This window comes from Anopheles marshallii, chromosome 2, assembly GCF_943734725.1.
Source record: "Anopheles marshallii chromosome 2, idAnoMarsDA_429_01, whole genome shotgun sequence".
NCBI lineage: Eukaryota > Metazoa > Arthropoda > Insecta > Diptera > Culicidae > Anopheles > Anopheles marshallii.
Window position 1 is genome coordinate 18,814,398 of NC_071326.1, and position 23,328 is coordinate 18,837,725.

Consider the following 23,328-nt stretch of genomic DNA (forward strand, 5'->3'; position numbering starts at 1 on the left):
AAAAAGGAACGCACTACAAACTCGCGTCTCTAATGCGCACACTAATGTCTTCCTGTGCGGATCTCTTGTCCGGTGTCACGGCCCTCCTGCGAATAGCCAGTTGCTGCCCACATCCCTCAAACCCCCAGGTGAGCGAAAGACATGAAGGTGGTGACCAAATCACAACAGTCGCCTCAGTTCATGAAATGTTCGTCAAACGACAGCGCTTCCATAAACGGGAAGGAAGAACCGGTGGTAGGACGTTGTGTGGTCTATTGACGCGCACCGCACTACGGCTGACCAGCTGGTGAGATGTGATCGCAGGCACGATTCCATCGCGAACCGGCCCAACTACGGGACGCATCCAAAGATTTCTTCCCGATGCGTTCTGCTGTCACTCAATGTGCGCGGGATACGCGGGCGGATGCACGTGCACACGCATCCCTTTCGTTCAATCGTAATTGGGTTCGTGTGAGGATGTAACGAAAATGAAACAATAAAAACAAGCGAACTAAAGACAACTCAGACTAGGTGTTGAAATCATCGACAGCTTTAAGGTTGCTTCCTACCGTTTCGGGTGCGATGCGAAGGGTGGCAAAGGGTTGACTAATTAATTCGCCGATTGACAACTCACAACGGCGGAAGTGTACGCGTGACAGAAAGTGATCGTCCGGCAAAGGACGAGAGGCTTTTCATCAACGTGTACCGTGCCTTTTCGGCACGCTTTAGCACCACTGTTCGCCTCCTGGCGGATCAATTGATTTCGAATTAGCCGGCTGGGATGTGTGAAATGGCGGCAAGTATACTGCGAGCCAACAGCCCAGCGTTATAGAACTAGTGGATGGACTCTAGCTATGAACGTTAAAGCTTTTACCACGAGTGCAAATAAACCGTCCTAGAACAGTCTCGCTTTGTTACGTCCGAGCGGTCGGAACCAAGACATACCGATCGTGCGTCCATTTAACACCTTCAATGCTTGCGCGATCGTACCATCGAACGCAGACAAGTTCGTGCGTTCGCGGGTCGTGTGGCTGCTGACAATGAGCTTTTAATTAATCATTTACCTCGCTCGCGATGGTCATCCGACAATCAATGCGCGCGCTTGCGGATACTATCAGCTCAATCCTGAAGTGGACACTTGCGTTTCCACTTATCAGATCTCGCCACTGAGCAAGAAGGATGCCCTTTCTAGGCTGTCGAGCGACGATGCCAATCGTCGCGATTGATCGACAACCGAAAAAGGCACTTCGTTCCTTGCACGAACAACGTATCTCAGATATGCAACACACAAAATGTATGACTTTACAAGCAATCGTACAAAGAAAAGTGTTTGCAGATGGAAAACACAATCAAAGGTGAAGAACACGTTGGTTTTTCTGGGCATCTGAATAATTCATACAGGGAAGTAAGTGCAACGAGTTTTATTGCACTAATATGCTAATTTGCTGCCCTTAAAAGAAGTTAAAGAGAATCGCAAGCCAATCTTACGGTTTGAGGTGATTATGACTATACTGACGTAGTATGGTCATGACATTATTCGTTTTACGATTCAAATGGTGTAATACGAATATTGCTGGTGTAAGTTAGACAAGTTAATCATTTAAATACTTTTGTATACTATATTTCTTCTCTTCTTTCCCGTATGTTTGAAGTGAAGCTCTTTGTATTTTAAAATATCTAAAGGTGGATAACCAAATTCAGTTCAACTGACTTTTACATTGAATTGTATTCTGTACGTTTGATTTAAAGCAAAACTAAATTGCATCTCAGTTTAAAGTTATAGATGTACCCGATCGTCAACCATCAAATTCGTTCATTCAACCGCAGCATTTCTCATTTTTTTCACTGCCTTTCTTGAGTGGAATAATAAACTTTTCATCCAAATCTTTATAATAAATACCGAAATTTTTGAATAACAATCCTCAACAATACACAGTCAATGCCTTATACCTATCTCCCTCTCAAATTGTTCAGCCTTTAGGGTACCGTCGATAGCTTCGCAGTTTTCATTAAATACACTGTACGCACTTATCTCACCGGGTGCTTTTTTGGTGCGGGTGTTAAAGTAGATCCCAAATAACGCCGAAAGCATCAAAAATACTACCCCAAAACGTAGTTCTATCGCAATGGCATAGAGCGTGGCCCAAAATAGGAAGTACACCAGATAAGTGAGGTAAGTCAACCACGATCGAGGTTTTACTACAGGTTCTACTGCCTCATTCGATGTCGGACCATCCGAAAGATCCGACTCTAGGATCGTTGGTTCAGTGCTGGGACAGAAACGTACTGTTTTAACATTAACTTTGCCGACATGTTCCGCATCATCTTGTTTCAGTTTGGTATAAGTTTCTGTTGGTTCATTCTGGAAAAGTACACATAAAAAACGGTATCAAACAAATTGGCAAATTGGCTTTCACAATGTTGCATTTACTCACATCGGCCTCTATAATGACGTGGGATGCTTTCTCTTCTGTTTGCACTTGATGGAAGGACACCATGTTGTAGATCCGTTCCTTGAAGTCGTTTAGGAGCGCTTGACGCCGTTTTGTCTTTCTGTAACTATCTAACTTCGATTCCATGCGTGTTTTATTGTATTCAAAGTTTTTAATTCACAAAAGAATATGTTTTGAACTTACTTCATCCCTTTGCCTGACATTATCACAACAAACTCCACTGACAGTTCTCAAGATCGGTGCAATTCAGATATGCTGGTGATTGGTTTTAGAACAAGACGTTTTAGCACACTGGTCCGATTGTCCGTATTTTATTAAGTGTAGTTCTTTTTCAGGGGAAAATATTCCTCGCGGATAATTTTGAAAAAAAAATCGTTTTTATTTTCAATTGGTTCATGCAAAACATCCCAATAGTTCCCAATAGGAGTATCGCCGCCTGCGCAACGTCAATATTCGTTTTCTGTCAAACACCACCTGCTGTTCTATACACCTTGTTCGGCAAAGAAAAAAACACCAACGAAAACGTTCTTTCCTACGATCCTCCGAAAATACGACAAATCGATCGAAAAACAAAAAGCTCCATACAAGAACGTGCTGAAACGAGCGTAGGTTAATTAAGTGCACAATATGTACATGTAGAATTGATCCGAAATTGAATAGTGCGGCTATTGTTGTGGCCCCAACTGCTCCAAGCTTACACAGCTGCAAGCAATAATGGATGGCCCAAGACTGCAGTGATGTCGTGCGGATCTCTATTCGGTCAATTACTGCGAAACACAGTTCTAGCCAGACCCAGGCCCGCTCAATCCTAGCCAACTACGGTTGGAGTTATCCAAATTCTTTACATCGGTTGACCAAACAACCCAGCCGTTGAAGTGGGCCAACCGATGCAAAAGTGAAACAGTTAGATGCGTGCGTGTGTGTGTTTATGTTTTAATCAGTGAGTGCAAATAGTACGACATAGCTCAAGATGTCCGTGGTTCGAACGAAGGTCCTCGGCCTGGTGGACGTAATTATGCGCGTTCCCAGCCTGTTCATTATCGATGAAATTCTCAAAATGGGTATGGGCGTGCCGATGGCCCAACACGCAGGCCAGCTCCCGAACAGTACCGCCATCAATCTGGAACCACCCGTAGCCGCAATGCTCCCGGAAGACGATCGAGGAATGCAGGACAGCATCGAGGTGTACAAATTCATCTCGTTCGCAGTGTTCAAGTTTCTCTTCTGTCTATTCGGTAAGACCAGCGACCAAGGCGGAAGGATTGGTAGTTTATCTTCCATATTTCAGAAGACGACGTGCTTCGTTGAAGAAAGTCACCGTCATCCATCTCAGAGCTGGGTGCTTTATCTAGCGATTACCTGTATTTCCTGCACGAGGCCTACTGGTACCGTTTCCCTGCGTTTGGTTAACTCATCACCCGTATCGATACGCGGCCAAACCAACCTGTTTGCAAAGAATATGCGAACACCCCATTCCCTCACCTCTGACAGTCGTAGCCTTGGCTGGGGATGTAGGTTATTTTGTATGGCCATCTCGCTCTACCAGCTCACGGCACTGACCTGCATTCTGGTACACAGTCCGCACCTTTCGCCCCCTCCCCATTTCCGACAGCTGGTGCAAAAGGATGCAAAAAAAAATTATCAATGTTTATCAAACGATTCTTTTCTTCGCCTCTACCATTGACGTCACTTTGTTTGCATAATATTTAAAATCTCCAAAATACGCGAAAATAATCAAAAGCTCGCATAATGAACGATTTAAGGGAATTCGCTACGTACTATTTATCACATTTACTCAAAAATAGTGAATCGAAACCATCAAGTTCAAATGCGTCACAGGTATGAAACCACCTTTGCACAGTCTATCTGTTGTATTTCGACCTTCAAGGTTCTGGTACGGGAGGAAGAGGTAATGAACCACGACAACCAACTAACTGCTCGTCATGCTGATGGGTACAGCATCATATCTCTCTACCCGTGAACGGAACTTCTTACGTCGATCACGGGTTGGTTGTTTACTGTATAGTCCAATATGGTCATTTACTAGCAAATAGAACCAATTACATGGGGTATGATTTCGTGGCCATAGGAGAAGAACAAATAATATTTTCAATTTTACACCTTTTCAACATCATTACATTGTTCGTAACAATTACTTTCACATCGATCGACATTGATCGTTATCATTATCAGAAAGAGCAATAATGTTTGTGATGTTACTATCGATTATTACTATTATTCGATATTTTATTATTCTTACGTCGCGTGACAAGCAGCAAGTTGGACTAAAGAAGCTTTAAATTATTAATTCGATTCCTAAGGTCCTCCTTCAAAACCAAACTGGTTCAAACCAAAAGGGAACTAGCTAGAAGCCTTTAGGGAAAAGAATTGTAAAAGGACTGTCATTTGGAATCTTGTTTTATTGGGTTTTTATAATTCTGTCGAGAACAAATAACACGTGTTGAAATGTAGGATAAATTTAATGCCTGAACGGATCATCAATATGCCAAACCATTTTAAATGCACAATGAATACTGCGAAGCAGGAAAGCTGCCGCCGTAGCAGTAGGTACTGCTCAATGATTCAGCATGTTTCCTGATAACGTTTCTGCTGTCTTCCGTTCGGTTGGCGGTAGATCGTACCGTGGATTAACGCACTTACACGTCGTCGCATACTCGTACACTTGGTACGAACCATTTACAACCACTTAAGAAAACCAGAACTTCCACCTCATACAGTTAACAGAATTGTGTACAAATGTGTGTTTTGTTTGGGTGTCGTGGCCCCACACATTGTACAAACAGTGCGAAGTATAATTAACGCGTTTCAGAATGGTTGTCGAATGCGAGAATGACAATGTTTGTAGTCTAATTTTTAACGTTCTTAAATATTTTTTTTTTTGCTATATTCTATGCTACCTTAACCTATACGTATAATATATCTTACAAGTTCTATGGTAATCTCTTCTTTTTCGCAGGTGCCATCAGTGCAGCTTGTGTATTCATGCTATGGACCCGGCATTTAGTCATCGTGTACATGTACATCGTTTCCGTGGGATTGATCTTCCTGTCCTATTGGAGCAATGTATCCGCCCTGTCGGTTATATCTGACAGTCCGAGTTTGCTGGAGGATGTCCTGTCGCTCAATATGGAACGCTTGCTCGATCCTGGAGGTGTTCTGATCTCAATACTGCCACACCTACTTGCCCAATGGTTGATGGGTGTCATCTTCGCCTATATTCATTTGGGACCACGGTAAGCATCGAGTAAAACCCCCCTACAGCTGAACTTTTACTACATGTACCCCTGTTTCCTCTCTTGCTTTCAGGCACAAAATCATTCAAAAGGCGCTGCCGTTCAGTTTCTTAATGCCACTGCTGCTTGCGATGTTGCCACTGCCGACGTTAGTCCTTAAACATTCCCCCGCTTTTGCCGCCATCTTGCCGCTTGTGCTGTCTAAAATCGCGCTCTGGAGCTCCTCGTTTGATGTAGTGAAAACGATCCTCAGTGGCTATCAGCATGCCCGCAACTTTGCCAGCAATTTCGGCATTGCGACACTGATCGAGAACGAATGGCAACGGTTGAACGTACCGTGCGTTTTGCGCGTGTTTTGGACCATCCGTCTGCTGGAGCATCTCATCAGCTTGCTAATGTCGTCCGAGGCTCCACTGCGCTTTGCTGCTACGGTGCAGAGCGTGCTGGTCAGTGGGTGCGAAACGCTGACAGCCGTCCTCGGCATGACCAGCATAATTTCACTGATATGCCACTATATAGGCAAGATGTTTCAACTGTTCCTGCTCTCGGAGGATTACGATGAGGATAAATCGATCGGTACAGTGTCGGCGATACTTTTCTACATTTTGGCTCTCCAAACTGGGCTCACTTCGCTGTCACCGGACAAACGCATTATTCGATTGTGTCGCAATATGTGCCTGTTGGTGACGGCTTTATTGCACTTTTTGCACAACATTGTTGCACCCATACTAATGTCACTGAGTGCTGCCCGTAATCCGTCACGGTGAGTACTAAGAACCCATGCAACTTGTTTGCCGCAACCAAATTCCATAACCACCACAACCCATCTTGCAATGTTGCCACTGTGTCACTTAACTATGTTTTTTTTTATTGTTTTGTTCACCACCGCCTCGCGTTCGGGGTATGTTTGCATTTCACAGCAAGCGTCACGCACGGGCATTAATAGTGTGTGCTTTCCTTCTTATTGCGCCCGGATCGTTGCTGGCCGTACTCTGGGCGAGTCACTCACCCTCCACATGGTTGTTGGCCGTGACAGCTTTCTCAGTTGAAGTGATTGTGAAGGTAAGTTACAAATTGCCTCGTGAATTGATCTTGTTAAGGAAGATCCTACGGAATAATGGTCCCAACTTCATGAGCATTTTGCCTAATATCTTGTCCAGAAGATGGGAACAGACTTTTCATTTTGTTAATTGATTAGAGCATTTTAAATTATTGCAAATATCACAATTCATTTCGGTGTACTTTGAATGAAAGCTTTCTTTAAACCAAATTCTATTTTCTCAGGTTCTCGTCAGTTTGGCAACGTACACGCTCTTCCTGCTGGATGCAAGGCGACAGACATTCTGGGAGAAGCTGGATGATTACGTTTACTACATACGAGCGTTTGGAAATTCAGTAGAATTCTGCTTCGGAATATTCCTGTTTTTCAACGGAGCCTGGATATTGATTTTCGAATCCGGTAAGCACGCTTCCGTTTTGTTTGGAATCATATTTCAAATGTGATAGCACCTACCCGAAGGAACACAAAAATGCACATCTTGCAGACACCTTCGGTGCTTACTACTTGCTGTCGTTATCCTTTCCTTTAGAGCTTGTTGTTTGGTAGTTTATTTTCCTATCAAATTATCTCGAAACTATTTATTATTAATCGATTTCATACATTTTACTTCATATTTTGAATAAATCATACCAATGGCAGGGAGTATAGTTGATTTCCATGCCTTAATTGGCTAGTATGACTTTTGCAGTAGTGTTTGACACTGATTAGTTAAACGTTTTACGATACATATTCTTAATCACAGGTCTTATTTTGATGCATTGAGCCTTGAGTGACGATTTTCTAATCGCGATCTGTTTTAGAAAAGATTACAGTATGATTTCCATCATGGACGTTTAATATTTGGAAAAACATGTTTAAGAACAACAAGTACAAGTGTTTATTTTTTAGCATATTATATTTTAAAGTACCAAAAAGAAAAACATACGCTTTCAATGCACCAAAGATAAATTGTACTACATTGTTGTATTATCGTACAAACATCCAGTAGAAACATAGTAATATGATTGTTTTGTTGTTACTTTGTATAATTTACAAAAGTTTCCTTTCTTTCTCATTCTTTCCATCCTATTTATTCATTTTTGTGTGGCTTCTTTTCAATATAAACCTTCACGAATTCACTAAAAACCACCAAACAACAATTATGGACACGATATCTGCTCCCATCTACATATTCCCTACCTCCTCCATATGTTCATGCCACGATGGCTCTCACTAACTTCTTCTCTGTCCTCGCCAATCGCTCCCACATTTGTCCCATTTTCCGATTCCATCAAAATGTCGGTTTTGTACTGCTTGATGCGCCTCGCTTACATTTAGAAATGATTCCTATAGGCGGTGCCATACGCGCACTAATGATGGGTATCCATGCGTACTTCAACATCTGGTGCGAGGCTCGTGCTGGGTGGGTAGTGTTTATGAAGCGTCGGACAGCGGTACATAAAATTTCCTCCCTGCCGGAAGCGACCACCGTTCAACTGCACCAATTTGATGACGTATGCGCCATTTGTTACCAGGTAAACCTATAACTTATGAAAGCTATAACCTAGTAATAACTGAGAATATTTCGTTTTATCCAATACTTTCTCTCAGGATATGACATCGGCGAAGATCACGCGATGCAATCACTACTTCCATGGTGTTTGTCTACGGAAGTGGTTGTACGTGCAGGATCGTTGCCCACTCTGTCACGAGATTATCATGAACCAGGATGGCAATGCAGGAGACGACAGTACGGAGGTGCCAGCGAACAACTTGGATAATGCAAGAGCCCAAGCACGTGTCGGTGGCAGACCGGGGAATGAAACCACTAACCGTCAACAAAGTGTTGGACAAGCTAGTAGCCTACACAGTTCCGACCAGACAGATGCGCTCAATCAACCGTTGTTCGACGATACGTTCTTGGAGGAACAAATAACCAATCACATACGAGCTAGTGCCAGTAGATTAGGTGAAAATACAATCGATTTACACGATGCACAAATGGAAGCGGTACCTCTGTCGAGAAGATCCACTCTCCAGGAACCAACCGCTGATGGGCAGATGGGTAGCCATGAACATCGATTCGTCCGATTACTTGGTGGCATTTCGACTGTTCATGCAACAGATGCATCAGAAGTGGGACAATCCGATAGCGGTTTGCGAACGCCACTGTCAGAGAATGGCGTTGGGCTTGTTGCAACCGATGGCATACATCCTAGCGAAAGTGGGAGCAGCTACGCTAGCACATCGGAAAGCATCAGTAGCATCACGGAAGATACCGGCGGTACCAGTACCAGTAGTGGCAGCAGCACCGGAAGTGGCACCTTGTCAACGCTGTCAAACAGTTCACTGGTGTCGGCTGCTGCTATTTCCTTTAACCTACGGAGGCACCACGTTCTTTTACAGCAGCAGCAGCAGCAGCAGCAACTGCAACAGCAGCCAAACGCACCAAGAGAATAACAACCAAAATATGATAATGACACACACGTGGCATAGATCATCGATCGGAAGAGACAGAGAGAGCAATTTGGACGCGCCATGCACGAATTGCGGGAACATACGAAACGAAATATTGTCTCGTCCAACATCGCCGGTTGAGGATTGCTTCCACCGGTCAAGTCGATCCTAAAGTATTGGTAAGGCAACCTAATGCAATGAACACGATGACTATCCGTGATGCAAATTGAAGGACTGAACGAAAAAAAAAGACAGTGTTAAGACACTTAGCGGGTAAGCGCGGTTGTGTGTACAGTTCTAGTAATTGATGGTTACGAAGCAGGAAACGTATAGCGTGTATATTTATATTAACTTGTTTATATAGAACCGGAAAATGAGGGCATGGTAAAATTCATGGTGAACCAGAAACAAAATTGTAACTGAGCGCATGTGGTAGTCTTTCGAGGCTCACCTGGGAAGGGGCGGGAAAGGGGGTTGATTAACTTTAGGGAAGAAAAAAAAAACAGGAACTGCTGCTTTTTAATAAGCTGTGAAAAATGAAACGCGAACAGAACACAGGGATTGCTAGGTGTACTGGAGCTTAGTCCCGCACATATGCACAATACCAAAAGACCGGCAAAATTAGCAAACAACAAAACATCCATTTTTACATCCGCTCCATCTACTGGAGCAAATATCTATTTGGAAGGGTTTGGATTTTGTTTTTTTTTTGTTCCTTCTCACTTCCTCACCCATAATTAAATCGTAAAATAATTGCACATTGTCTCGAATCGAGCACAAATAACAGGCGAAACATCGGTTTGGTGTGAATGATCGCGACCGACACACTAACGACGGCATTGGCTAATTTACGTTCCGTTGTTTCATTACCGTCCAATGTGGTAGAGGAACGAGCAGGTATCCTCTCTCTAGCTACGGTACTTCGTCCTAATAGTCGTATCCAAAGTGAAATACCATTGAGGTTCGAGAAGTAGATGAGTTAAATGTGCGGAGCGCAAATAGAAAAGGTGGGATGGGAAATTAAAATGGTCAATTAACCGATTTCTCGTCGTTTAATCGCTATTGCATAATACGGTACACAATACACCCCCTATTCTCTCTCTCTGCAATCTGGTATAATGCCGGGGATACAGATAGCAATGCACAAAAGCTGTAAATTTACTTCCTGCAACAAAACGATGTCGACGGTGTATTGCAAGAAAAAACCAACGCTTTTGCACAAAGATAAAGGAGTTTTGTTTTTGTTGTTATTATATTTTGTACTCCACCAGAATGAATGTGGTATCGCTTCTGCTGCGATAACGTGACGTTTTCACGTTGTTGTGGAGCGAGCATTTTGCGAGCATGATGTTTCTGCGTTGCGTTTGATCGCCACAATTTTTTAACACTTTTTAACTGTCAGCAGTGTGTTTTCAATTTTCATTCTTTTGAGAAGCAATTCTGGGCATATGTATATAATAGTTGTGGTCTTGCAAAAGATAACCAAAAACAAACAAAAAATGACCAGACATAAAATCATAAATTCAGCTGTGAGATAATAAACAAATTAGTAAAACTGTTGTAGGGAAATTCCTAAAAAAAAATAACAATACCTTCTTCTCACCACGCGTTAGCGGGTATGATTTGAACATCCGAAATAATGACATTCCGCGGGGGACTAGAATTTACTGGACACGTGCATTCATGCAGCCCAAAAAGAATTCTTTAATTTAGTCTCATTTATCTCATTAGGTTCGTCACAAAAAAAGCTAAAGCCATCTAGCGAGCGAAATGCAACAGTACCTACAGTGTTCACTGCTCTTGAACTACTTTAATTTCGCGACGTTAATGTTGTTTCTATTTATCGTCTATTCCATTTGCAATTTTACATTCCCTCTCGCACTGTGGCAAATAAAGCCAACATTAATGACTGTAGCACAATTTTGTAACACCCGCACCGACAGGCGGCGATCCGATATGAGCTGCTAACAAACTCTGTAGCCAAGTTTCGCGCCAACATGAGAGGATCACCCGTTCCCGGTTAGCAACCAAAAACCCGGTGTACCGAAAGCACGGCACGACTAGCCGCGCACCATTAATAATGCGTTCCGAATGGCTCTGTTACAAACGAGACCCGCGACAATAATACCACCGAGAGATAAAACAAAACCCTCACCCGAAGATGTATTCTTTCGTGCGCCCAGCACCGTAAAAGATCACCATTGTGTGGGGCCTTCTTGATCATTGTGCGCACCACTTTATATCCAGCACATTAAACAGATAGTTCGCAGGGAAAAGGGGTACACACTCAAGGCGCTGCGGCAGAAGCGAAAAGCTACGAAAACAAAAATTGCGTCCCCTTCGAGTCAAACCAACGCCCAAATGTGTGCCATTTAGGTGAAAATCAGATGCCTGATGAGGGTACCGCGAGCCGCCGCGTGTGTTGATTTTTTCCCCCTTCTACACTTTGCCGGGAAAAGCCGCAATCACAGCTGTTGCATCAGCTACTATCCGGCTGACCTTATTTCACTTTCTGCCTCACCAAACGTGCGGGGTTCTCCGCGATGAATACAGAGGGGAAGGGTTGGAGCAGGCACTGATGATGGCCCACTTGCTTTAGCCGTGGAGGTTCTTGAAATTTTAAATATTTACCTCATTCGCGCGTTTGCCCCAGCATTATTTGGTGCACCCGCCACCACGAGATGGATCTTCTCCCGTTTGGCGGAGAGATCACGCAGCTGTGGTTGGATCCTGCTGCTGTTCCCGCACTATTACTATGCAGATGTATATCACGATTTCCCACCTCCGGCGAGCCTATCTACGGTAAGGGAAGGTGGTTCATGAAAAACGGCAATTGGGACCCGTACGCTTACCGTTAAAATGCGAAGGGAAATGATGTTTGCTGAGGGAGGCAAAGGGAGGATGCAACAAACAACACCCACAGGGTGCTGAAGAACTGTTTGCAGGCGTTTTCGCACTGTCATGAATCATAATTAAATTACAATCGACCCCAACATACCCTGCTTTATTATTACTTATTTATCATACATTTGCAGGGCCGGCTCGGCTCGACACATATTTTAAAGCACCCGAGCACTGTTTGCCATTTCCGTAACCTATTTCGTTGCTGTGCCAGATGGAACGTGTTTTCACCGACCTTTATTAGGCGATGTGTTCCTTTACCGGTCGGATTTAGAAATTGCACTATGAAGTGATAATATCTACCGTATCGCCTTTTCCTACGGATTGGAGTATAAATGCTCATATTGGTTCGGAGATTCTTCCCTTCCAGCATCACAGATACCACGGCATTGTTAAGAGATTGCAGGCTGCTTTGCTAGTCAGTGTATAAATATCATTAAAAATACATCGATATCTTCAACTTCTGCACAAAATTAGTGACCAACCAAATTCCATCCAAAGTTTTCCTTAAACAGTTCAATCTCCTACATTCTGAAGTATATTGAGAAGGTTGGCAATCTTTGGAAAACCTTTTGTCTTCAGCAATCCATCACCTCAATTCTCTTGGAATAGGACGATCCTCAGAGCAATGGACCTTATCATCCTTATTATGACAGATTCTTAATGTGGCCGGTAATTTCTGGGAGTGATCTTGTAAACATATCCGAGATCTTTTTAAGTCCCAACGCAAAGAACTCATCAAAACTCCCTTATCCATCAAATGTCGAAGAAACCTCGTCGATTGGTGCTTTTGTTTAGCAATGTCTATTCTGTCCAGGACCTTCTTCGCGATGCCTTCGATCTGCACTTTTAGCTTCTGTTGCAACATCATGGCTGTTTCCTGGGCACCTAGGCTGCTATTTGATGCTCTAGCCATTCTCTTCAAGCGAGAGTTCACTAGAGATTACAAATCTGTTATATACTGAAGACACCTCAGTACCTCACGATGTAAACTAGCTTTCGCTCCGCAGTGAAATCTGCAGCGATAACGGTTGTCTGAGTATTTTAATAGGGACCATTGTAAACTAACTCACAGTTTTATTAAATTTCGTATGCGTACTATAGAATAGGTATAGTATACGGTACACGTATGAGACCATCTGTAGATGCCGTGAAGATCCATCTCTTTAATTGAATATTATATTCAGCTATGGATTTATGCAAATAAACAAGAAACCCGAGAATAGACAGGTTAACATAATTCCTGAGCTTTTACAGTCCAGAAGAACAAGAACATGTGGATTCTGCTCCAAACTTTAGAATTATCATAACCCAATTTGTCATAGCCGAAACATTGCATTGTTGTTCAAATATAAAGCATAGTAAAATGCATCTCAGTAGTCCGTAAATTAATCTCAGATATAAGAAACACACTCAGCTCCACTCGTGTACAAGGACACGATTAGCAGCCGAGCCTATTGCTACTGCGTTACGGAACCTTGGCGATGTTAGATTGTTATTCGCAACCGTATATTGCTTAATCCGCTACCGAACTATTGTGCAAATAATTGCAACAGCTTAGCATAACCACCGGTGGGGGGGGTCTGGCCCCGGATAACAATATGCGTAATATCTTACCAACCCAAGTGACATTGTTGTTTGTCGGGATTGTTGATGATTACACACATGCCATCCCATCACCTATTGTTACCCGGTGAAAATAGGCGTAATAGAGCGCTGGGATGGAGCTAAAATTAGACGATAATTTGATGTGTCGAATTGCTTTAAACCGAGCAAAAACATAAAGACTATTTCTGGCTTGATGGGTGGTTTTCCTCTTTCGCGTATCCTCACTGTGATAGGAAGATTCAATGTTGTCACACCGTATGGCATGGAAGCAAGAAACGGAGAGCAACAAAAAAAACACACACACGGACAGTTTAAAGTTGGTGAATGCAGCCGGGGCCGATTCCTCACAATCAGATTCACTTTCTGTCGATTTTTGTGTCGAGGAGAAATGAATGCCCATTGTCTTTTCAATTGGAAGGCGCAATTCGTCTCGCATGTGTGTGTGTGTGTGTATGTATGTGATTTGCCACATTTTCGCCCTCCGCCCTACGGAGAGACAAGCCCCCCACGCATGGAGTTGTCCTACCGTTCCGGTGGTTTGATAGATGAAGAGCTTCGTTTTTCACCTGTTCGCTTCACATCACGCTAGTAAAGACCGGGAACACTTTTCATTTCCTCACCTCATGGATGCCAGCTTCCCACCACCGCAGGGGGGGACTATGCGCCACTATCCCGCCCTCGTCACTTTCAGCCGTGCAGTTTCACTGCCCCTTTTTTCCCCACCCGAGACACTCGTCGCACGGTTCGGATACACTAATACGCGTGCTAACCGGTCAGTCTATCAGCAAAATTTCAAACTGTACCAGTGGCAGACACGCTTTTCACGCCAAGCCTCCATTAAAGACGCAAGTGCTGGGTGCAACGAAATGGCAGCAAATTGCTCCGCTACAGAGGTTGAATTAGTGTTTTTGTATCACCTTAAAGGGCACCTCACATTCCTTGGGGTTAGGGGCAGCATGTTATTTCGAGCAAGACCGATCTGGTTAGATGATGATCGTTTTTGCTGTTGGAACATTTCTCCAGAGGAAAGCTTCAGGTGTTCAGGCTTGCTTTTGAAAGTTGCAGCTATTGGTTCTGTTTATTATTTAAAACCTAGAAAAGAATGCATTGAAGTGTTAAATAATTCGCTATTTAATTATTGGATTCAGTTTAGGAGAGAGTTCATGTTGATCTGATTCAGATTAATGAATCTTTGATACTTAATGAATGAATCTGAATTCTCCTCCCTATCTCCCTCCGCTCATCAGTTATCAAAAACGAGCCCCACCATGGAGGCCACTTTAGGCCACCAAGGGGCATGATCCGCCACTGCTCTGCTGGGATTGATGAATCTCTTGAGAGTCGATTCCTGATTCCTGAAGAGTTATACGAATGGCTCTTCTCAAATGATTCATTAAACACAACACTTACTTTAGAACTTTATAGCACAAATTCTAAAGCTAACTAAATCGTGTTTGGTCGCATAGTTTTTTGCACTTAAAACATGTCTCTACTACTAATTAGCAACACCGTACAAAAGTAAGGGAGCGGCCAGGTGGTGTATTTCATAGTGGCGCCGGTCTCCACAGGACAGGACCGATCCAAAATCCCACCCCTACTAATCCTCCGTACGCAGGACAAAAAAAGCCAGAAATGGTAGGCTTCGCTAGACCTCTTGAGATTGTTGTTGTAGCCCCGATAAAGAAGAAGTACAAAAGTAAGTACTAATACACTACAGTAACTTCTATGCAAATATTTTATCTACTAACATACGGGATGTGAAGTAGTTGTAAATCTATCTCCCGTGCAGTTGGAATAATTTAACCACAATAATATGAGAACATTGCATCTCCTTTGCATAAAATCACAAAGCAATGGCAAAACGTCGCAGCCTAAGAACCAGTGCACCGAAGCCAACAAGTCACCCTACTAACGAGTTCTTCACGCTGCACTCATTACGAGGTTACACGGAAAACAGATACAGCACAGCCCGGGAAAGAAGGACCACAGCACAGAACGCCATCTCACCGTTCGCGCGTCGTTTGCTGATCCGGAACGGACGAGAACCGGCTCGGCGAAGAGAAGAATATGTGCGCAACCTAGTAAACGGGGTCTCGTCTCTCAACAACAACAACAAAAAGCTACCCGTGGCGCTAACATCCAGCCATTTTCCTGCGACTGCGGAGGCGGAAGACGCATTTCACGCAACGTGATTTGTGTCTGTGTGTACTCGCTTTTCTCTGGCGAGTCTCTCGTCTCTGCTACGGCCTTTTTTGTATGTTTGCTCTCCCTTTACTTTTTCTTTACCCGAGCACATTTCAATGCCAGTTTCGCCTGGAGATTCCCAAACGACCTGTTGCACCTGCGCCTGAAAAACGGTGGCTGTGCACCAACAAGGGCTCCAAACAAGGCAGGGGGAATGTCGTCGAAGGTTGTGGTGGCGCTGCCAAACCAACCAAATCCCGGCACTGCCACATACACAACACCCATACCCGGCTTGGCCCTTACAAATAAAATGTGCCTTCCCTGTGTTGTGTTGCCGCTCTGGATGGGCCACCCTTCCCCCGGCCCGAAGATGTACCACAAAATGAAACTGGAAATCAAAAAAAAAAAAAAAACACGAAACAACTGCAATCGGCCCCCATAAAGCGGGGGTGGGTAGGCGGGCGGTGTGCTGTACCCTTCCCATGTTAGGATGTGCAAGCTGGGAAAAGCTTCCCTTCCTCCGCCTTTTTTTTCATGATGGCGGTGGTCGGTTTCGGTCGGAGGTGGATACCACTTTCGACCCGCAGTGCTTCTCAGTCTACCAATGACTTTCGACGACGGAACTCTTCGAGTGGTGCTTATGCGATCCACCGCCAGCGGGCCCGACGAGCTTGAAACGACACCAGTTGCGCGGTTTTACGATACCCGAAGTGTTTTATTCGCTGCATGACGCCACAATTAAGTCGGAAAAAGTGTGAATATTCGTGTGATTGCATGTTCTGAGAAAAAAAAAAACTAAAAACAAACAAACAGCAGCAGAAATTGTGCAGTAAATTAGTTTGCTTAAACACTGCAATGTGTCGCGTGTTCTGGATCCTTCTTTTATGTGTCGCTACGTCTAAGATCGCTTCAGGTAAGCAAACGTGAGGATATAAAGCTTTTTAAAACAGAGGATACATTTTCTAAACAAATGTTAAGAAATATAAAGTGAAATAACAAAAACTGTGATGACTTAAAAAAGGCAACCCCCAATGCGTCGTTGCAGAACTGGACGTAGTGTCACTAATGCTACCGAAAAGTGATCATCTGCGATCAGTGCCCTGGCGCATTGCATGGGAAAAGTGTGATGTAATTGTTGACGTTAAATGCTCCCCCGCACTTTCGTTGGGCTATTGTTTTAGTTTTGCTCGAGACCGTAAAGTTTGGGTGGATAGTAATGTGTGCATGAAAATTCGAGACGAAAACACAATAGCTTCAACTCACCGGGTTAATGAAAGCTGGGCACCAAATAACGTAAAAAATGTGATACATACAAGACAGAGTGATGGATGTACGGCAGTTATTTGAATTTAACACTTTCTAACACTATGCAACATTTCTATTAGTAACTGTACGGTATATTATTTTCATTTATCAATTATAACAACAAATAAATTCTTCGTTGATCAGACTACTCACAAGTTCATCATATCTGATTTAGAAGGATGTTTGTAGAAAAGATTCCCCGTGAGGTTAAATATACGTTCACTTGATTCGGTTCGCTATTGACCATTAAGAGCGGATACGGCGTGTTCCATACAATGCTTCAATTAACATGAACCATCTGATAAATCATAGAGACGCTCAATTTTGTTAGCTGATGATAAGTGTACTTTGACGTACTTCCAAAAGGATTGCAACGGATCCGTTCAACACAATTAACATTTGTTCTTACTGATAGGACGTACAAGAACCATTCGCAATATTTATGGACAACGGTGTGCTAATCGTTTGGAATCGGCCCTTGATACTACCCTGCGTCGTAGCCAACAACGCTCCGGTTCCAGTGTAAGCCTCTTTGAAAACCCTTCTTCCTGTTAGACACTTGAGCAGCCGCTGTACTAACTCACTGTGCTCGCTCGTTCGCTTACTTCACAGTCGATTATAGATTTCTCCGACAACGGACCACCTCACAGACCGACATTATTCGATGCCGCCGGACAGCGGTCCCCATTCAGCAGCAACAATTACAACGAAGAAATCCAACAGATAGTCTCCGAGTACAAGCATAAGCTTGGCAACAATCCTGCCACTAGTGGTGGTTCCCCGACATCTTACTTTCCCGCATCCAGTCCCACAAACTCGCTGGCCGCCGCACAGGTCGAGGTGGCAAATTTAAGAGTAAGAATCCCGCAAAACCATCACTGGGTCGTGGTCGATCGGTGCCAGTTCATTGAACACAATCGTACGCTAGACACGAAACTCGAGTTCCCCGATCTGCAGATAAGCGGACGCGTAATAATGCATCCATCGGGGGGTCGATGCGACATGATTTTACGGCTGCGTCGTGCAGGCATCGAATTTCGTACGATACCGCTCATTCCTTCGGGTGTCGGTGAACGAAGCCGGCAGGCGAACGTGCGCACGGATTCACATTTTTCCGAACCCGGATTCATATCCGTTTTTGCACATAGCTGCGAGGGACCGAGCGGTATAAAGTATCGGATTAATTCGAAACGGCGTCACTTCTTCAATCGCCAGCCGGCAGCGTACTACGGGCGAGATCGACGAAGATCGCTCGACTACCTCGATGAAGATCTGGTCGCCAACGATGGACTAAATGATGTGTTCAAGCTAAATGACGGTGACGCTCTATTCCTGTCCCCGTCCACATTCGTCAATATTGGTGAAGATGATCAGGATGGATTCGGCCCAGGCGCACCGAGTGCCAATCAGGATCCAAACAGTAGAACATTCTTCGCGGAAAGAAACCCCTTTTCCTATTCGGCTTACGGTGGACCCCCGAACAGTTACGCAAGTGAGCATGTCAATCCGGACAAAGGTTGGCAAAATGTGGAAACAAACGAAGCATTGGATGATGCTTATTCGAATGAAATTGATAACCTCTTTTCGAAGGGTGTGCGAGGCCTTCTTACCACCTACATGCAAAAAGCCCTGCAGCCCGCAATCAAGGAAACGCTAATGGAAAGCATGGGATATACGCTCTCGTACGGTTAACTAGGCCGCGACTGTCGCCTTGTATGAATGTTTATATGTAATAAATTATTTGTGCTATCTAACGCGGGAAAAAACATCCATCTTTATTAGAATCATCAGACACTAAAGAAAGAAAATGAAACTTCTTCATAAACTACCATGAAGGAATCATCGAATGTACGTACATAAGTCTGAACAAGCATACGATCTTATACTAGCGTCATCAAATGTTTCAGCACAAGATTTTCACAGAGCTTTACAATTTACTTCCGATTGCTGTAGTTCATACTCACAGAACTTTCCATATTGTCCAAGTGACAAGATTCCTATTAGAATGGACATACATTAGGGATATGAGAAAATTGTAATCAAACGAACAAAAATCACTTACATCGTCATCGTTTTCAGTGCTGCAGGGTGGTGGATTTGTTTCGACTGGACCAGATTTGATAAAAAATTGTGCCCTTGGTCTTCCGGTGGACACATTATTAATGGGCTGTTGTGTCATTGACATTTCCGATTCGGTATCCAAATTAATCGTCGATCTAACTATGGCGAGTTCGTTTTCCAACTTTACATTTTGGTTTTGAACATCGTTTATCTCTTCAACCATTCGACTTATGGCGACGTCCAATTCTGCAATACATTCCGACAGCTGTTCTTTAGTGTTTGTCAAGCTGTCGAGTGTTTGGTTGAGTTCTTCAATTTTGTTTTTATACTCATCCGCCTTATTGAAGTACAGTTGATCAATCTGATTCTTTTCTGCTGCAAAAGATTCTTCCAGCTTGATTTTCTCTGTTTGCAATTTTTGCTTCAGCTCATCGCTTAGGTTCTCGAAATCGTGTTTCTCCAGCTGCATTTGACGGTAGGCATTATCATTCTCAGTAATTTGCTGCTTTATGATAGCTAGCTCTTCCACACGTTGTTGAAGCACATTTGCCCATTCCATAAGTTCCGCCTGCATCCCTTTAATGGTCCCTTCGTAGCTAGAACGCATCCTTTTGAGTTTCTCCATTTTTTCTATATGTTCTTCATGTAGTTTAGCGCGTTCCGAGGATACCGAACGCAACTGTTTGCCTACCTCCTCGATGCGATCCATTATCTCAACATGCGCTTGGTGAAGGATTTTCCCTACAATTGACACCCAATTTGAACAAACGAACCTTTAAGCGAATTAAACGAATTTACCTATTTCCTCCTTCTCTTGAATTTGTCTCTTCGCATCTTCAATGCCTGAACGAAAACCCGAAATTTCTTTTTTCAACTGCTTGCGAAGCACCTCGTTGGATTTCATGTGCATATTAATGGACTCCACTTTGTCGCCCAGTTGCTTTCGGGTGGAATGATTCTGAGCTTCTCTGTCGGATAGATATGGGAAAAGGGACATTTACTAATATGACGAATGACTATAAGCAGTAAAAAAAATACTAACATGTTGCTCATTAATGATTCCATCACTGGCTGATCATGCAAATCTTTCAGCATTTGTTGGTTCTGGTCGATCGCTTTTTGTAGAGTTTGCTTCAGCATCATTATTACTTGCTGCTGCTGGAGATTCAGGACGAGCAACTCTATCGCTTTAACCAGCACCGTGTTTTTGTCCTTGTACATCAGTTCGCGGACGCTTTGGACCATATCGCTGTTTGTAGCCGACTGTTCCGATGAAACGGATGGCCGCTGAATTTGTTCCTGTTGCTGGTCATCAGCCATTGCTCAAACGTACTTCTTCGTTTCAGAACAAAAGCAAAAGCTTTCGGCTCTCGAAATGGATTTGTGATGCGTTGTGTTCAGTATGTTAAGAAATCAGGCACGGAACAACGAATCTTACCAGTTTTACAATCACTCCACGAAGACTCCAATTTTACCTTTTTCACAGGCAGGGACGCCACCAACGAAGCAACACGCGCTCATCCACGAAAAGACGCGAAATTCTTGAGCTTCAACCATAAGGTATAAACTAACTCCCAAGGTTCAAAATCAAACAAAAGTAAATTTGCATAAAATGCTAAATGACGAAATACACTTCGTTTGTATGGCTTGTGTAACGAAAATAGACGGAAATTGCATTTCTCATCGTTTATTTCATCGATATTTTGATAATCACGATCAGAAATATAATAATTATGCTTCGATTGAGAACATTCTCGATACACCTACACTGAGCCTATAGCAACCTTGATCTACATTGTCATTCGCTTCCGGGATGCTAACGACGCCTACTTAGTAGATGTGTGTGTGCTGTCGCTCCCATTCGCGTACGAATTTTCCTACCGGCAAGTTGTGGTGGCTCTGCGCTGTGACTAGAGAAACATATATTTTAGCTTAGAGCACCATAAGAACTAACACATTTTCCAAGGAAAATGGCAGACAGCAGCCCGGAAACCATGGGCGAAACTATGGAAAGTGAATATTCTTCCCCCGAGGACCAAACGGCGCAAATCGTAAACCAGAAGATTATGGGCCAAGTACAGCAATTGGTCCAGCAGAATAAGTACACTGCGCTGATCCAAGTCATCGAGCTAAGCACTCAGCACGTAAACCAGCGAAAAGAAATAGCAAAACTCCAGCAGTACATCAAGAAAGTGCTGGAGGAAGGAGTGCAAACTAAAAGTGATCTAATCGTGCAGCACAATTTTAAAACGAATGTGCAAAGCATGTAAGTATTGTGTAGGTTTGAACAGATTGCATTTCGGAAGAAATGGATTGTATTTTTCCCATTTTAAATACCGTATCTTTACAGTGAAGACGTAAAACATGACACTTCTATGCGATTGCGCGAAAAATTGGAAGCAATCAATGCACACATAAAGTCGAACGACGCGATGCGCTCGCACCTCAAGGAACATGACGCGGTGGCACGTTCAGAAATGGAAGAAATAAAGAAACTGTTGACCGAGTTAACTGAGAAAGGTACGTATTTCAGCTAAATCGATTGGATAATTAGCGTTACTCACCAGACGAACGTTATCCTTTGCAGCAAACGTCCTTCAGTGTGCGCTCAAGAAAGGGGAAGGCCACTTGAAAACCCTACACAAACAGCTACATAGCGTCGCTGCAGAAAAACATATTCTCCAGCAAGATTGTCACGCCAAGGAGTGTGAAATGCAAAATGTGTCCTCGCACGACGCTGAAATTATGCAGCAGATCAAGAACGAGCTGATTGACAAAGAAAGCAGTGTCAAACAGCGCACCGAAGAGCTGAAGCATGAGGAGCAAAACCAGAGCAAACAAATGAACGCTTTAGAACAGCTTCAATCCGAGCTCAACGTAATGCGAAACAATGTCGAACAGCTGAAGCAAAAGGTTGACAGTGAACTGTTGAAGGAAACGCAACGCTTTCGCAAGGAAATAGCTTTTTCGGAGAAGTCATTCGAAGAGATGAAAATGAAGAACGAAAACATGATCGCACACATGACAAACTCCATTACGGATTTAGTCGAACAAACGAAAAAATCTGACGAACGTATCAATGAGCTGCGTAACAGGCAAAATGAATTGAGCAACAATTTGCGCGTCTTGCATGATGAAAACAGTAAGCTGAAACGGGAGCTGGAGAACTACAACCGCAACAAGGAACAAGAAATGGCGTTCGCACGACTGAAGGAATCGATTAAAGCGTCCAAGACCAGTGCTAAGGAGGCTGCCTCGAAGAAATCGGCGGCTTTTATTATGCGACCGAAAAGACAAGTATTCATTAAGGAAGCGAAGAACAATAAAGAAGTAACAGCTACAAAGAACCCACCGATGCCTATCGCCGCCGAAAGCGAGGTAAGTGTTGTCAAGTGTTTAGATACGATTCTACGGTTTTGTGGATATGCGTTCTAATTGATTGTTTTGTTTTACCAGCATTCCAGTGCGTTCGACGACTCTGTGTTCTTCGAAGGAAAATTGTAGGTAGTAGACTTCGCAATTTATTGCATCTCACATAATCAGCATTTCTTTACCTATCCTACCATTAAGTACACCAATGGGTGTACGTACGTACTATGTATCACTTATGTTGAAAACTATTTCAAATGCAGCTCAATAAATAATCATTGTCATTGTCGAACGCCTGCGCCACAGTGCATATTTGACTTTATTAATTGCATATTGCTGATCTTCGCGTTAATAAGCAAAAAGGGCAGAAATATTCTTGGTAAATAGACAATACGCGCACGCGTATTGTTCATCATGTAATGTAGAGCAATCTTCAGCAACATCAACAACAGTCTTAGTGCCACATCTCGGTACAGATTGACACCATGCTCTCCGGTGCTTTCCAGTTCGACGATGGCACGCTAATGCGATCCCGTTCTCGCGACCAGGCGCCGCAAAACAAGTTTCACTTTCACTGTTTCGCCACGAGCGCACGAGCCGTGTGCCTGGCGGAATGTCAATTTGTGACTGGAGAAATTTCTTGTTCCCCGGGTACAAGATCAGGGCCAGTCGGTGATTGACTCCAGTCTTATGTGGACTGACAGTGGCAACAGTTTCC

General features: G+C 43.5%; 5 protein-coding genes across 5 annotated transcripts; 3 read left to right on the forward strand and 2 right to left on the reverse strand.

Annotated features, from left to right (window-relative positions):
• Window positions 1-1,915: 1,915 nt before the first annotated feature.
• On the reverse strand, window positions 1,916-2,558 carry LOC128707810 (SAYSvFN domain-containing protein 1). The gene is made up of 2 exons (XM_053802767.1): window positions 2,415-2,558; window positions 1,916-2,341 (listed from the first exon to the last, which is right to left on the reverse strand). The coding sequence occupies exons 1-2, from the start codon at window positions 2,556-2,558 to the stop codon at window positions 1,916-1,918; spliced, it is 570 nt and encodes a 189-aa protein (XP_053658742.1).
• Window positions 2,559-3,402: 844 nt separating this feature from the next.
• On the forward strand, window positions 3,403-9,185 carry LOC128719451 (protein TRC8 homolog). Its single transcript, XM_053813075.1, has 7 exons — window positions 3,403-3,667; window positions 5,410-5,686; window positions 5,760-6,449; window positions 6,607-6,748; window positions 6,971-7,145; window positions 8,064-8,260; window positions 8,337-9,185. The coding sequence occupies exons 1-7, from the start codon at window positions 3,403-3,405 to the stop codon at window positions 9,183-9,185; spliced, it is 2,595 nt and encodes an 864-aa protein (XP_053669050.1).
• Window positions 9,186-16,730: 7,545 nt separating this feature from the next.
• On the forward strand, window positions 16,731-18,872 carry LOC128708225 (uncharacterized). Its single transcript, XM_053803185.1, has 3 exons — window positions 16,731-16,788; window positions 17,596-17,702; window positions 17,793-18,872. Exons 1-3 carry the CDS (start codon window positions 16,731-16,733, stop codon window positions 18,870-18,872), a joined length of 1,245 nt encoding a protein of 414 aa, XP_053659160.1.
• A 242-nt stretch (window positions 18,873-19,114) lies between these two features.
• Window positions 19,115-20,561, reverse strand: LOC128716339 (uveal autoantigen with coiled-coil domains and ankyrin repeats-like). The gene is made up of 4 exons (XM_053811263.1): window positions 20,284-20,561; window positions 20,040-20,209; window positions 19,243-19,982; window positions 19,115-19,177 (listed from the first exon to the last, which is right to left on the reverse strand). The coding sequence occupies exons 1-4, from the start codon at window positions 20,559-20,561 to the stop codon at window positions 19,115-19,117; spliced, it is 1,251 nt and encodes a 416-aa protein (XP_053667238.1).
• A 650-nt stretch (window positions 20,562-21,211) lies between these two features.
• Window positions 21,212-22,745, forward strand: LOC128716350 (centrosomal protein of 128 kDa-like). Its single transcript, XM_053811273.1, has 4 exons — window positions 21,212-21,507; window positions 21,592-21,761; window positions 21,829-22,619; window positions 22,698-22,745. The coding sequence occupies exons 1-4, from the start codon at window positions 21,212-21,214 to the stop codon at window positions 22,743-22,745; spliced, it is 1,305 nt and encodes a 434-aa protein (XP_053667248.1).
• Window positions 22,746-23,328: the final 583 nt, after the last annotated feature.